This window comes from Miniopterus schreibersii (genome assembly GCF_964146895.1).
Source record: "Miniopterus schreibersii genome assembly, chromosome: 2".
NCBI classification, from domain to species: domain Eukaryota; kingdom Metazoa; phylum Chordata; class Mammalia; order Chiroptera; family Miniopteridae; genus Miniopterus; species Miniopterus schreibersii.
Genome location: NC_138102.1, coordinates 98,850,947 through 98,866,294, shown reverse-complemented (window position 1 = coordinate 98,866,294; position 15,348 = coordinate 98,850,947). Strand labels below are relative to the sequence as shown.

General features: G+C 45.5%; 2 protein-coding genes across 4 annotated transcripts in view; one reads left to right on the top strand and one right to left on the bottom strand.

The window, feature by feature from the left end:
- Positions 1-3,125, bottom strand: part of HSPH1 (heat shock protein family H (Hsp110) member 1) — a 56,171-nt gene extending 53,046 nt beyond the window's left edge. Inside the window, exon 1 of one of the 2 annotated variants that reach the window (XM_081129717.1) lies at positions 2,817-3,125. The gene's annotated coding sequence lies outside the window, so the exon portion shown is untranslated. The remainder of the gene's footprint in view (positions 1-2,816) is intronic. The other variant, XM_081129718.1, reaches the window with a different exon arrangement.
- The window catches only part of B3GLCT (beta 3-glucosyltransferase), a 102,035-nt gene continuing 88,892 nt past the window's right edge, over positions 2,206-15,348 (top strand). For both annotated transcript variants that reach the window (XM_081129720.1, XM_081129719.1), the window contains exon 1: positions 2,206-2,402. In XM_081129720.1, coding sequence (XP_080985846.1) covers positions 2,339-2,402 — 64 coding nt within the window. In that variant the 5' untranslated portion in view covers positions 2,206-2,338. The remainder of the gene's footprint in view (positions 2,403-15,348) is intronic.

Below are 15,348 nucleotides of genomic sequence, written 5' to 3'. Positions count from 1 at the left end.
GAGACCCTTCAGTCTGCAGTTGATACACTAACAAGTGAGCCAAACTGGCTAGGGCCAGAAAATTCTTTTGAAAATGACCAGTGTTTTAATCATGTTGCAAGTTTGCCCCCTAAAAAGAGGTGCTCCACGCCTGTACAGAGCAAGGGCATCCTTTCCAGGGCCAGCATGGGGGTGGTGAACCCCAGGAAGACAGAGCTATGGCCTGTTCTTTCTTCCTATCATAATCTTAGAGTTCATGAGGGGTTTCTTTTCCTAATAAAAGTTGTCCCCTTATGGTTGGTGTTTCAGGTGGCAGCAGCAGCACCAAGGCAAGCAGGGCCTTTCCATGCATCTGTCAGTGTCCTCATCAACACATTTTGTTCCAGGGAACTCTCGACTTGTGATGGGGAGTGAGAACTCCCAGCAAGTCCATTTATCATAGGACTGGAGTAAGTGAAAGGTAATCCTTTTTAAAATGTGAGTTATGGAGCTTTTTGATGTGCCATTTATCCATGTCTGTGTGGAAAAGAAGAACGCAGGGCTAGTTTATTAGTTACACAGACTATGCTCTCCCTTGTGTTTAGAGCACAGCACACACAGTGACGTTCTGACATGACAAATTTTCATGAAAACATTGATTAAGCACCCAGAGTTGCTTGTTACCAAACGTGAAATAGGTATTTGAACACATACGTGGCAAGCAAGCTGTTTAATTATTAGGCTTCTGTGTCTCTTTAGACCCATCTTGCTTTCATGTTTAATATCTAATGTATGTGAGGCGTTTTTTTCTTGGAAGAAAGCTGAACAGCTTCAGAAATTGTACACCTTCTAGAACTCTTAACCAGGAAGCTAGCTTTTAGAAGGATAAAAGAGATCAACCATAAATTGGAAAGGCCTCAATAAGAAAATGAAAGGAAGGATCCTTACATTTCTTTTTCTTCCCCTAAAAAGAGTATTGACGCATGGCCACAAACCTCGGCTGAATGGACAAAATGGCACTATTTGCATTCACACAAAATGGATAACATGCACAATATTTAGCTCCTAGTTTTAAGAAGTCAAAATAAACCAGAAAGAGAAAACCCATTGTCTCCAGATGTCCTCTTTTTAAAAAACTTGCAGCAGCTATTGCACAGACAAATGGGACAAGTGACAAGGCTGTCCTAATGTACTTGAGGTCATAGCCCCTACTGCATTCATGTTTATAGGGCTCAAAACAACATACATTCATTCAGCATCTCTTCTCTAGCTCCCCACATCTCACATGTATTCTAAGGCCTGGCACTGGTCTTTTGATGTTTAGGAACTGGGTGAGTGTTACATGTCCACCTGGAAGATACTGGTATTCGCAGAGTACTTAGCATAGTCCCAGGCACATAGTAGGCATCTGAAACGTATAACCAAGTGTGAAGAGAAACATGGACAAGACCTTGTTTGGAGGTCGTGGTCTAAACTCAGGTAGGTGATGAGTACTTGGTCCTATCTACTTCCTAAGACATAAATGAATCAAGGCTTGGGGGAGGCACAGGGGTGTAGAACCATGAGGGGGGCTGCAGTTCTTCCTTTGTAATTGCTGTCCTCTTCAATCCACCACACAACCTAAGGGGGACAGCCACTGCCAAGGCCACCACTTTTCCTAGCAGTCCCAAGGTTCCCGCAGTCACTTGACTTCTCTGTATTGCGATTACTTTTTATCAGATGTTTTGAATTACACCCTTTCTCTTCCATTATGGTGAATGCTTAAAATTACATTTACACGGACTTCTATTAAAAGCCAAATTTCAGGCCTAAGCTATTGGCCAAATCCATTAAAAATATATATTAAGTAAATTAGTTGAGCTGATTAAAAACACCTTCATCAAAGTAGAACAGTGGTGCCAAGAGTATTAAGAGTTGAATTACTGATTTCAAAATAGCAGATGGTACAATAACAGGGTGGAAAAGTGATTCTTCCCTCCACCCCCATCACTTTGGAGGTCAGAAGGGGAACTACTAATCTATTGCTGGATATCCAGGAAAGAGAGGTGACGGAATGACGACAGAGAATGGGGCTTAGGTAAAGGGGGGGAACGGGAGGAGTGGGGACTAGCGTCGGAGAGAGCCCAGGTTAGCAGCCTGGAAGGAGGGGGCACGCAGCTGACACCTCTCAGCTCCAGAAGGGCCAGGCGGGCGTTGCTGGCCCGCACAACGGAACTCCCGCTGCCGACCGCCAGAGGGCGCGGGCGGAGCCGGCGCAGGGAGGGGGAGCCGCGGAAAAGGGTCAGCCGGGCTGCACGGGCGGCGGCGGCGGAGGCGCAGCTCGGCTCCCCGCGCGTCTTCGTCCCCGCGCCCAAGCAGGGCGCGCAGCCCTGCTGCCCGGATGCGGCCACCCGCCCGCCGCCGCGCGCTCCCGGCACTGCTTTCGCTCCTCACCTGCTCGCTGGGTAAGTAGCGGGCGGCCGGGCGCGCACAGGCGGGGCGCGGGCTTTCCGCGCGCGGAGGGCAGTGCCGGGCAATCTGCGCCGCGACCCGGCGCCCGCGGCCCACGGTCCGGCCCTCCCCGCAGCAGCGCCCCCTCGCGGCGCCCGGAGGCCCCGGCTAGGGAACACGCCGCCCCTGCCCGTCTTTGCCGCCGTCCCCGACGCGGCCGGTCCGTCCAGCGTCTTCCTCCTCCTTCCGCCGGGACCGGCCTCCGGCCGAGCGGCGAGCGCCAGGCGTCACTCCCACAGGAAGCGCGAGTAGCCGTGTGCCCGCAAGAAACTTTGGAAGGAGGACGAGGGCCCGCCCCCCGCCTGCCGCCCGCGCGCCCCGTGAGCTGCCCTTCCCGCGCTCCCCGCGCCTCCTCGCGCGCCTCTTACCTCCCCGCACCTCTTGGCGTCTCCCCGCATCTCTTTGCGCGACCCGCACTTCCCGGCTCTTCTGCCTACACGGACCGCACCGCCGGTTGGGCTGAGACCGTGTCTGCTGACCCCTTTGGGGCTCACTGCGTGGACCGACGGACGTGCCCTGGCCCCCGAGGCTACGGCGCCAACTTGGCACCAGCCCCTCCCGCCCCCTGATTCCTGGCCGAGGGGGGACGCGTACCCGGGCCTCGGCGTGGGCGGCGCTGGCACGCCGGAGGCCCTGCTGTGCCCCGCCCCCCAATCTTGGGTCTTTTTGGGGGGGAAGTAGCACTCCTGGAAACAATGCCTTTGGGCCTGCTGCTGCTGTAATGCCCCCTCCCATTTTTCTTCCATCCTCAGAAGAGCAATTTCTCCCCGTTATCAAAAAATGATGTCGATAAAAGTTTTTCTTTAAAAATAATTGTAATTAACTTTCATGATGAAATTTGTTCAAAGTTTGAAAGCTTGGGGGGAAATGATTCTCTTTTCAGTGTTCTCAGGGTTATCGTCGTCTATCCCAGACTTTTGTGTGTCCAACTTAAGAGGCAGTAATTTTAGATTGTTAGAAACGGCAGAATGGTGTGATTTAGGAAAAAACATCGCGTTTGTTGCACGTAGCTGTTTGGCAGCCCACCCACCGGAACCTTTGCTGCCCGTTTTTGCTTGGTTTGAAGCTCTCTGAACAAGGACCTTATTTTCGCACCCCTGGCATTTCTGTAGGTGCTCAGTGTGGGAAAATTGAGTGGTAATTAATTGCCCACACGCATGATTTAGTAAGCAACAGTGTAATTAAAAATGTGCGGGCACCTTGGGCAGAGAAGGCTGTAGGGACTGGGGAGCCACCGAATTTGGCGAAGATCTGCTTTGGCGGAAGGACACTGCTGGGGCAGCCCTGGGAGAGGGAGCCTGGAAGGGAGTGGACGAGGTGACTGCTGGCTGCATTAGTTGGCTTGCTGCCTGGAAGTTTTGCACCTAACCAAAGCGAGTGGGTGGTAGCTGAAATTGGGATTCTATTTATAGCCCTGCACTTTATAATGCTGTCCTGGGAATATAAGGTTTGTATATATTATAAATGTATGGGCTGAAAGGCACATTTGTATTGCTGTGTATACCTATTTTGTATTGCCCTCGAGGGAATATCTGCACTGCTCAAAGTTGATAACTATGCGAAAGGACACAGAATGAACTAAAATGTCAACACTTTTTTACTTTATTTTTTTTAAATATGTTTTTTATTGATTTTAGAGAGAGAGAGAAAGGGGGAGAGAGAGAGATAGGAACATTGATGAGGGAGAAACAACATCAATGGGCTGCCTCCTAAATGCCCCCTTCTGGGGATTGAGCTGCAACCAGAGGTGTGCCTAGACTGGGAATTGAACTGGTGACATCTTGGTAGCTGGGTGGACATTCAACCACTGAGCCACACCAGAGGACTTAACACATTTTTAGAGATGTCTCCTAGCATTGTGAAGTTGTCAGATAAACACAATAAATAAGAATCTATGAAAAGTTCTCTGAGAACTTTGTGAACTGGCTTTCATGGATAGGTACAGACAGGAAGCTGTATTCTTGGAGGTCTGAAATAAATCATGAATTCATTTTATTGAGCTCTGGTTTGATGTTGGGGTGGGGCACTCTACAAATCATGAAATCAAGATTCTTGGAATCTATCCAAAACAGAAAATATGATAGGATGCCCGGCCGGGCGTGGCTCAGCGGTTGAGCGTCGACCTAGGATCCAGGCGATCAGGGTTCGATTCCCAGTCAGGGCACATGCCCGGGTTGCGGGCTCAATTAGTGACTCTCTCATCATTGATGTTTCTGTCTCTCTCTCTCCCTCTCCTTTCCTCTCTCTGAAATCAATAAAGATATATTAAAAAAAAAAAAAAGAATTTAAAAACAAAAAACAGAAAATATGATAGGAGTTCTAAGGCATTTGGACACTCCTGATAGTGTTTAAAAATACCTTAAACTTTTTTTTATAAGGTTGGCCTGGTTGTATATAGTATATTTCCCCCACAAATTGTAACATATTCATTAGAGAGAAGTCCATAGAAAATTTATTTTAAACCCTTATGATTATACAGACAAAATTCACTGTAATTCCAGTTCTCAATTCAGTTCTAGAATCAGAGATTTATTCGCATTTCTAGGTCAGCCACTGTGTAGTTTTTGTGGTTGCTCTATAAAATGAGAGCCATATACTAGATAAAATACTGGAACTTTGCCATCTCTTCCAGTTTTAACATACTATTGTAGCAGAGGCTGCTACCTGCCTACCTGATAACCCTTAGTTCCTTCTTTTCCTGACTAAAATCTCAGATAATCAGGAATGTTATGAACTGAATTGAGTCCTTCAAGTTTCTAGGGTGAAGCCTTGATCCCCAGTGTGACTATATTTGGAGATAGGGCCTTTAAGGAGGTAACTAAGTTAAATGAGGTCATAAAGGGGGGCTCCTAATCAGTAGGCCTGGTGGCCCTGTAAGAAGAGGACTAGATACCCGGGATGCGTGCAAACAGAGAGAAGGCCCTGGGAGGACAGCTAGAAGATGGTCACCTACAAGCCAAGTAGAGAGGTCTCAGCAGGGACCAGCCCTGCTGACACTCTGATCTTGGACTTGCAGCCTCCAGAAATGTGAAGAAGTTTCTGTTGTTTAAGTCAACCAGTCTGTGGTTTCTTTTGTGGCATCCCTAGCAGACTAGTAATACAGGGGGTGAGGGCAAGGGTAGAGGAATGCTGGTGGTGGCAGCAGTGTGTCCAGTGACGAAATGTTTCTCAGTGGCCCTTGCAAATATGGGTCGCAAGGGAGTTCTCTGTAGAGATTTTGGGGTGGGTCTTGGTAAAGCTTATTAAAGGTGGCTGACCCAGCTGCATGCAGGCCTTTTTTGCCATTATTTCATTCTCCTTCCCATTGCCTATTATGTGAATTTGATGGCTGGAGCCATCTTGTAACCATGAGGTGACTTTGACAGAAGCCAGTAGTAAGGATGGTAGAGCAGAAAGGATAGCAACCACCTGGGTGCCGCATGGATGTGGAGCACCATGCTAGCCCTGTATCACTTATTACCAGACTTGTATTGCCTGAGATTAAAAATAAACCTCTGTCTTGTTTAAGCATCAATTGTTTGAGTTTTTTTATTAATGCAGCCAAACCTAATCCTAATTGGTACATCTGTGAAGAAGCTTTTTGAACCAATGGTAAAATAATAGATACTTAATTTTATATTTCTTATCTCTGATTCTGCTCTGTATGGGTCAAGATTGTATATTTTAGCACCTGCCAAAATTAGGGATGGTTTTTATTCTAAGCCAGGTCTTGCTCAGATTCTTTTTACTGCAGTGAGCCAGACATTTTAGGACACCAAGAGTCAGACCTGACTCATGTGTGTGTTTTAAAATTTTTGATTTTTAAACCCTCCTTTTATTTCTTAGGGAGTACACAGACATTACTGGCTCAGATTTTAACCATATGGATGGATTTGTTGTTGTCTGGGTATCCTAGGACCCCCAGGTTGGCATGGCCCCCTGAACATGAGTATGACCCAAGAGAGTTTGCTTGTAGCCAGTAGTCAAGCTCTTTGGTCCCCTGGGGTAGAGAGGGGACAGTGGGATGGGAGGTGGGAAGAACCTTTTTCAAATGAGGGTGTGGTGGGGAGGAGATGTTGGGACCCTTTTGTTATTTTCCTCTCTGGCAAATGTGTGGACTACCCCTTGAGCAAATCCCAATAACACCTTATTCAGAACATGAAGGGCTGGGTTTTGTTACTCATTAGAAACATTATAAAGCAAGCCTAATTTCTAGGCACATAGGGATTACTTTTGGGGAATCTGCAAATGTTAAATGTTTTGCTTCCTTGTATCATTATGTGTGACCCATTTTTGGTGTTGCATAGATTCTTACTTATGAACAATATACAGGAGTGTTAAATCCATCGCTTCCAATAGAAAAGAAAAGTTATGGTGAGTGTTGGGGTTCATCAGACCCATTATTGATCAAGAGGCTCACTTAATACCCTATTTCAAAGCTCTTTTCACGAAGCCCTCCCAAAGAAACCCGGTTCAGTGTAGGTGCTGATTTGGACTACTAGAAAATGTTAACAATTTTAAAATGGTATTAAAATAGTAGGAAAAACTGTACTCAAAGTTTCCTCATTTATTCAAAAAGGGTTAAGCATCTATTATGTGTTAAGGATTGGAGATGTTGCAGAAAGAAGACAGGTAGAGTCCTTCTGCAGCCTCATGGAGCTTGGAGTCTTGAAGGGAAGATAACATTAAATACTACACTGGAGACTATGCAATGACAGCTGTGCTCAGTGCTGTGGCTTTAGCTTGGAGTCTGGAGCAGTGGTTCTCAGCAGAGGGGGATCTCCGGGAGTTTGTCCCAGAATGTTTGTCCTTGCCTAGAGACTTTTGCGGTGTCACAGGGTGGTTTGGCAGGAAGTGCTACTGGCATCTGGAGCCATGGGTATTGCTGAACATACTGCAGTGCACAGGACACCCCCTTTTCTCCGCCAAAGAATCAGTGATCTGGTCCAAAGTGTCAGTAGTGCCATTGAGAAACTTTGGAGTATGGGCTCAAGAAAGGCTTCCTAGAGGAAGGGACATCAGGACTCAGAACTGAAGGGGAAGCAGAAGTCAGTGGAGGGAGGAAGAGAGCAGGCCTGCCAGGGGTGTGAATGTGGGGGACCAGTGAGGAGGCTGCTAGGCTCAGCTATGTGAGAGGTGAATAAAAATCGTTAAGATACAGTGATTGATAGGTGAAGTGGGTAGAGGGACAGCGGCCTACAGAGAGTGGGGTCAGGGAGGAGTCATAGGTTTCTGTCCTGAGCCGTGGGCAGAGAGTGCTGTTTTTTACTGGTATTGGCACTAGTGGTGAAGGGACTGGATTTAAACAAAAATAAATTTATTATAGTTATATGTATAAATAAAATTTATCACTTTAATCACTTGTAAGTAAACAGTTTTGTGCATTAAGTACTCAAACGTTTTTCTAAAATTTATTTCTAGGTGGTAGTGAGGATGATGAGCTCAGCATGGACAAGTTGAGTGGGGTCCATGTGAGATATTCAGGTAACATGTCAGGTGGGCAGTTAGATCTGTAGGCTGAGCTCACAGAAGGGGTCTGCTGGAGAGATGATTTGGAGGCAATTTGAATAGATTTTTTTTTAAAGAAGAGAGGCTTTTTTGACAAAATCAATTTATTTAAGCCTTTATTCAAAATGTACGTGTACCAAAGTTTTGGTAGAAGTTGAGGAGGAAAGTCTTTATGATGTAAACCTACAGGTTTAGGGGGAAAAGTACATAAAAATATCATCAAATAAGTTTTGAATGTATTCAAGTGTAGCAGTGCCATTTTTTTCCCCAGGGCTGTGACTTATTTTTGATCTTAAAAGAATATTTTATGATCTGAAAGGTGATATATTTTAGTTTGCATCATTGCTTCCTGTGAGGAGCTCAAGGCTCTTTACGCTTCATTTATCTTTTCTAGATCCTAAGGGTATTGACGCAGGAGCTTGTTTTTCCATTTATGAGATGAAGGGAGGAAAGGCAGGTAAAGAAATGACCAAGGCTTGTTGTGAAAATAGCCCCAGTTATTTCCGTTGAGGGCCTATCCAGCTGTTCATCCCAGTGTGTGTCAACCTTTCCCACACAAGAATGAGAATCCTCAGTGTCCTAAAGATTCCTCTTCAGGGTCCCCTTTTAAAATACAGATTTCTGGGTTCCAGATCTTTCTGATTCAAAAGATCAGAGATGAGGCCTGTGAATTTGCATTGCTGACAAGGCTCCAGGTGAATTGAAGATGCTGGCAGGTACAGGAACCCTGCCTGGGCCACCCTAGGCCCAGGTATCTAAACTGGATGATTACTGGGTGATTGCTAGTGGCTTTGTCTTGAGTGATACTAGGGGCTGTTTTGGAAACAGCAACATATGGAATTGAGGCCCAATGCTCAGTGTGGCATTTTGTCTACTGGGGAAAGGAACCAGAACCCCCAAAATTCAAACTAAAAAGTCTTTCTCTGGTTCCAGCATTGTTTGGCCGATTTTCAAATGCTTCTGGAGGGGCTGTCATGTGGGCCATAAGTCTCTAAAACTAGGGAGTGGATTGTTACAGCAAAGGTTTTTAGACACTAGACAAGTAATTTCTTACAGGCATTAGAATGTCACAGATTGTGGGTACCGTGGTCAGTGGTCCTGACAGTGGTGCATTTAAAACCTACTTTTTGTATGTCAAAAATAACATACCTAAAAGTTAAGCATAAATGTGTTTTTATAAGTTAGCTTGACAGTTAGTGGTTCAATAATACTCCTGCAATATGAAGGAATTATACAAAGTGTTGATATCCTGTGTTTTGATATTTGCTCTCTTGGACTTAGTTCATGTGTTCTGGAGCAGGTTGTATGACCTGGGACTCCTCTGCTCCTTAGCTATGACTCAATCTGTCCTGTATCTCCCCTAAAACTGCTTGAGTTGGAATTTTCTTCTGTTCATGTCCTGAGTGGCACATGAGTTCTCATATCATTTGTTTAAATGAGATATAACTCGAAGCAAATGACCATTTTCTTTCTAAAATATATGGTTATTTCCTATTTATTTTCCTCCCATTTCCTGTCCTTCCTGTAAATATGTTTGCCATATAGTACATAGACTCTACTGGTCCTGGCTTTTTCCTCCTAAGTTCTTTGATAAAACAGGAGATGTGTTACAAGGTGGGGTAGGTAGTGGGCTCAGAAGAGGAGGAATGTCATGTCTGTACCCTCATTGCCGTCCTTGGGTGGGAGCCAGGCCTCCTCTCATTCCTTCTCTGAAAAGGCTGAATCACTGTAAGTGTGGTAGAACCATGGAACAGGCAGAGAGATTCCCTGACCCTAAATGTTGTCCAGCTCTCTATTTGCCCTGGTAGAAAAAATTGTGCTGGCATCTTCCCCAATGCAGCATATCTCTTTTCCTAAGTTTGTTATTGGCACCTGAGCAAAAGGCTCAGTGGCTTTTCCCATAGGGCAGATCCTGTCCTGAGCTTGAACATGTAATGACTTATTTCATTCTTGTTTAATTTTCCCCCTTTGCAGGGAGGCAGAGGCTTCGAGAGACTGAGTCATTGGTCCCACGTTGCTTAGCTACTGAGCAGCAGAGCCTGGATTGACTCCCAGGTGGTGTGAGTCTAGACTCTGCGTCTCTGACCAGTGACCTCATGCTCCAGCAGGCCTGGAGCCAGGGGCTCCTGTACTTCGGCGTCTTCCCATTATACTGCAAGCTTTAAGGAGAGAGCTCCTTAAACTAACACCTTGGGAACTCCTTAAACAGTGGCCGTCTCCCTTGCTTCTCCTCTCTGCCTGGCCCTTCCTTTTTGTCCTCTTTGCGATTTTGCCCCTGAAAGGTGGGGATTCCCTTATTCCTGTCTCCTGACCAGTCTCAGGGCTTCAGCTCTACTGTACTGTGGAGACATCGAGTCAGCAATTCTCCTCACACACCTCCGTGCTGAGCACCATACCTGGAGACCAGGCTGCTACTAGATACTGACACCTCAGGGTATTGGGTACCAAATTGAGTTTTCTCACACGTCTGCTCACCCTCCTTTATTCTCTAGCTTGTGATGGCAGCCCAGTCTGCCCAGTCCCTCCCATCTGAAACCCGGAATCACCTATGCCCCCCCCCCAACCTGTGGACTCTCCTTCCCCGCCCATATCCACCCCTAGGATCTGTCTCCAAGCCTGTCCATTCTGCTTTAATATCCCCAACACTTGCTCTTGCTCATGCTCACCACCCTACTGTGCCCAGGCACTGCCTCACCTTGAGTCAGTCCCTTATCTGTCATTGCCGGCTCTTTAGCTTTCCAGACAGTGTGTTTGTGTCCTTTTATGTCCTCCCCATGGCCTACCCACATGCTACCCGTGGAGAGTTGTCTAAGGCATATGTTTCAACATGGCACTTGCCTTCTTAGAAAGCTTTCATAGTGCTCAGAATACAACCAGATTTCCTAACACCAACCCCTGTCATGACATGCCCTTGCATCTCCAGCCTCATCTCTTCCAGGCCCCAGCTACTCCCTCCCCTCAGGTGTCCACGCTCTGGAAACACTGGACTGTTGGCAGAGCTTTATATGCAGAAGCCTGTTTTCCAGGCTTCTTGCTCCTGTCCTTGAAGTCTCTGCTGCCTGGACTTTACTTTCTCAAGCCCTGAGCTTTCCTGTCTAGAAGCCTCTTTTCTCTCTGCTGCTCTTCTTGGGTGAGGTGTCCTCCACCCCCAGTTTCTCCCTAGGGACTGCCATCAGAAGGACTGCCATCAGAGCCACACTTCTGTGCTTGGCATTGATGGAGGGACTTGTCTCCTGTTAAAACATGAGCTCCCTGGAGAGCTGCTCATTCCTCTTCCCCACTCCCAGCATCATGTGTGGCTCAGAATGCCCACATAACCACCTTTTGATTTTCTGTTGAACAGTTGAAAATATAAATTTAGCCCAGCCAGGCGTGGCTCAGTGGTTGAGCGTTGACCTAGGATCCAGGCGATCAGGGTTCGATTCCTGGTCAGGGCACATGCCCGGGTTGTGGGGGCAACCAATGACTCTCTCATCATTGATGTTTCTATCTCTCTCTCCATCTCCCTTCCCCTATCTGAAATCAATAAAGATATATTTTGAAAAAAAAGAAAAAAAAGAAAAGAAACTATAAATTTATAGTGATAATGATAATACCTGCTAACACCCAGAGCAGTTAGCAAGTGCCACGCCCTGCTCCAGGAACAGTACACACGCTAAACCATGTGATCCTCAGCCATTGCCTGCCGTGGTTCTGCCCCCAGCCCATGAAGAGTGACAGGGCACTCCACCCTGTGCTTGGGCATGGATAGATGGAGCTGCTACCCAGCGCATCCACAAGTTCTGGGACAGTGGATTTTCTGAGAATGAAGAAAGGGCAGGCCCTGCCCCCTGTTGCTGAGCCAGAGTTTGTTTGTTTCTGCTCCCTCTCCTGCCATGGATTATCTTCAAAGCAGGTAATTGGAACCAAATAAATTGGCTGTGGGCTCTGCATCCTGGAGTTTAAGACCCCCTTCCAGAGGACCTGGAAAGCTCCAGGGAACAGAGTTACTGGGGCAGAGCTGTGCTGGGTAAGATGTTTTGTAAGTAGGTCACAGGAAAGAAAGTGAAGCCCCAAAGGATGCCTCCCACAGTGTGTCAAGTGTGTGACCCTTAGCCCTGTGGGGGCACCTGCTGCCAGCTTCCAGGTATGTGCTATGAGTGGGTCCTGATGGCAGAGCCGGGAGCACGTGGTTTACTTCCCCCTCTTGGCTCATGTGCTAGGCACACACCTAGACATGGCCCAAACTGACAGTGTGCGACTGTACTCACCACCAGCAGCAAGGCCATAATTACCCACTGGACTTGTCATTCATGCCCAGCCCTCCTTAACTCACTTAATCCCGGCAGCACCCCTGGAGGTAGTTTTGTGGGGTTTTTTTTGTATTTCATTTGTTTCATGTGATAGACATTACTGGGAGAGTTTGGGAGGGCAGATCAGGGAACAGGAACACGACAGAGGGAGAAGTTGGGAGGTACACTCATCTTTCCTGCATGGGCATGGGGTCCTGTGCTCCTTCCAAGGAACAAGAAAAGGTAGTTGATTAGTGTTGGTTAAATGCAATGCAATTAATTCCTCTCCAGTTTTCTTGCACTCCAGGGCTTAGAGGGGCCCATAAATCTTTGTCCCAGGATCGTTGTAAAATCTTGATTTATTTCTCAGGATGTGTGTGGTAACACATTTGATGGCTTGAATTATTTAAAATTATCACAAAAAGGGTGTTATTTCTATTGCCTGACCTGATTTGCACTTTACATATAGTTCCCTGTAGTAGTTCACAGAAATTCATGTCAAAAGTTGAAAAAGGAAAATTACTTTTAAACAGCAGTTTGACATATAAAAGCATGAGTTACCTTGCAGTATTTCTCCTGCCATACTGGGCCTTCAGGCCAAGCTTTCCAGCATATTTTTTCCCCACTGAATGTATAAATTTGTGGGAGGCCAAACATCGTGTGCACGCATGAGCATGCACACACAAACGCACACACACTTGTAGCCCCCAGGGAGCCCCTCTCTTTGCTGGGGTCTGGGCACTTTCCTCCTCTTGCTCCCCCCACTCCAGGCAGAGGGTGGTAAACTGCCACCCTGAGTTCTTGTTTGAGTTGTCCAAGGTGCCAGGTGATTTCTTATCTTGCTTGCTACTTTCTCTCACTTTCCTCCTCTGTGTTTCTCCTTCATTTCCTCTAGCTATAGATTTCGTGTAGGAATTCTGTAAATGATTCATTATCTTAAAACTGGGTTTAATAATGGTATAGTATATTCTGTGTCTTCCAAATGCATTTGGTTCTTTGATGAGTTCTTTGTTTTATTTAGATTATGGAAGCAAAGATAAAACCAGCTAGTATTTTCTTTATATTCATCTAATGGGGATGATCTTTGCCATGTGATTTGATCTTATGCCTGAAAGTACTCTGATGTGTTTCTTATGGCATTACTTTAAATATTATGTGATTTATTTCTGTCAGGGGAAGCATTCTTAATTTCACAGCAGAGTGATGGGGAGAAATAATGTTTCATTTTTTTTAAGGAATATTTAACTGGCCCGGCTGGCATGGCTCAGCGGCTGAGCATCGACCTAGGATCCAGGAGATCAAGGTTCAATTCCCAGTCAGGGCATATGCCCAGGTTTCAGGCTTGACTCCCAGTAGGGGGCGTGCAGGAGGCTGCCAATCAATGACTCATCATTAATGTTTCTATCTCTCTCCCTCTCCCTTCCTCTCTCTCAAATCAATAAAGACATATTTTTTTTAAAAAAAGAATATTTAACTGTAGGCCCGTGTATTTTTGGAGAGAATGAAAATGTTTGCCTTCTCCTCGGCCTTGTCTGAATAAAGGCATGGGGTCCTGAATATGACAGGCAGGATTTGTGGAATTCACTTGATTTATTGGGAATATCTGCTCTTTATGTAATTCCTATTTGAAACAGTAACATCATCAAGTAATAGTAGCTGCTTATTTATGAAAGGTGATGTATTAATCATTTTCAGAACTAGCACCACCAAATAAAGACACTTTTTCTTCAGTAGCGAGTCTACTTTCTAAAGGTCCAGGGGCTTCTGTGTTGACATAGCCATCTGTACTTGCAAACAGTGACATAAGACTAAGTTCTGGTTATTAGAGGACAAGTCACTGCACATGTTCAGTTGAGGTTATTTTTCTTAATAGAAAAGTTAACTCTAACCCAGAGAGCTTTGACTGTCCATGTTTGGCATTGGGAATTGATGGGGTTGGCGGATGTGTATTTTGCCATCAAAGTCATGTATTAGATTGACCTCAGTTTTTATAGCCTGCAAGTTGTCAGAATATCCTATTTCCTAAAATTCTGTGGTGCTGAGTGAGGTTAACATGTGATGACCTTTCTGAATGATGTTTATTAATAATTTTATATTTGATTCTTCTTGAGGGTTGTAAATGTGCATGGTAGGTTGGAGATAAATAAACCCATATCACCCCTCCCCCTCCAAAAAAATTAAACACCTAGAAACAAAATATAAATGGTTAAAAGGTGTTTGGTGTTAAATCTCTCCTTTCTTCTTAGAACTTAATGAGTGATTTGGGCTGTGTGTTGTGTGTGTGTGTAAAAGCGAGAAAGTAGGTCAGATCCTAGTGAAAATAAATTAAGGTGGGGGCACTGAACGGTTTCATTCTACTGGCTTGGTGCTGCCTAGTGTGTGACCCCACAGCCACTAAGTGATGTGACCCCAGGGCTCTCATGGAGACTTTCATTCACTCATTCATTCATTCATTCATTCATTCGTTCATTCATTCATATTTATCACTTGTTACATATTTATTGATCTTTTATGCGCTGTGTTCTAGGTTTATGGGCAAACAGTAAATAAAACCACATTCCTCCCTTCATGGAGCTTACAGTGAACTAATATATAAAACAAGCAATAAACAAATAAATATATATTATGTCAGTGGTAGTATGTGCTCTGTAGAAAAACCAATGGGGGGATGGAGTTGGGGATTTGCTATTTATAAGAGGTGGTCTCAAGGAGGCTTCCTATAATATCTGCTGTTACCTAAATTCCACATGTAGAGGTTCATTTCACTTACATTACAACTTCATTCTGCCTTTTGAAATGTCATCTGGAAATGGAAATGATCAAACCACCTTAGTGATTGGCTTCTTAGTGTGACTATGTTTTAGATTATTTCCCTTGAGCAAATGTTAATGGAGAGAGTTGGAGGCAGTGATGTCTGGGGATGGGGCTGGGAATCACCCAAATGGGTGAGGTCCTCTCTACTTCTGTCACCTGGGAGCCCCACCACCCACATGCCTTGTGCTGCTTTACTGCTCCATGGAATTGGCTGTTCTACCCTTGAAGTACATTCACGCTTCATGGCATTGCCTGTTTTTCCTGGGAATGCTAATTGGAGAAAGCAAACTTTTGAGAAATGCACTGTAAAATTAGGATTATTTTTTGC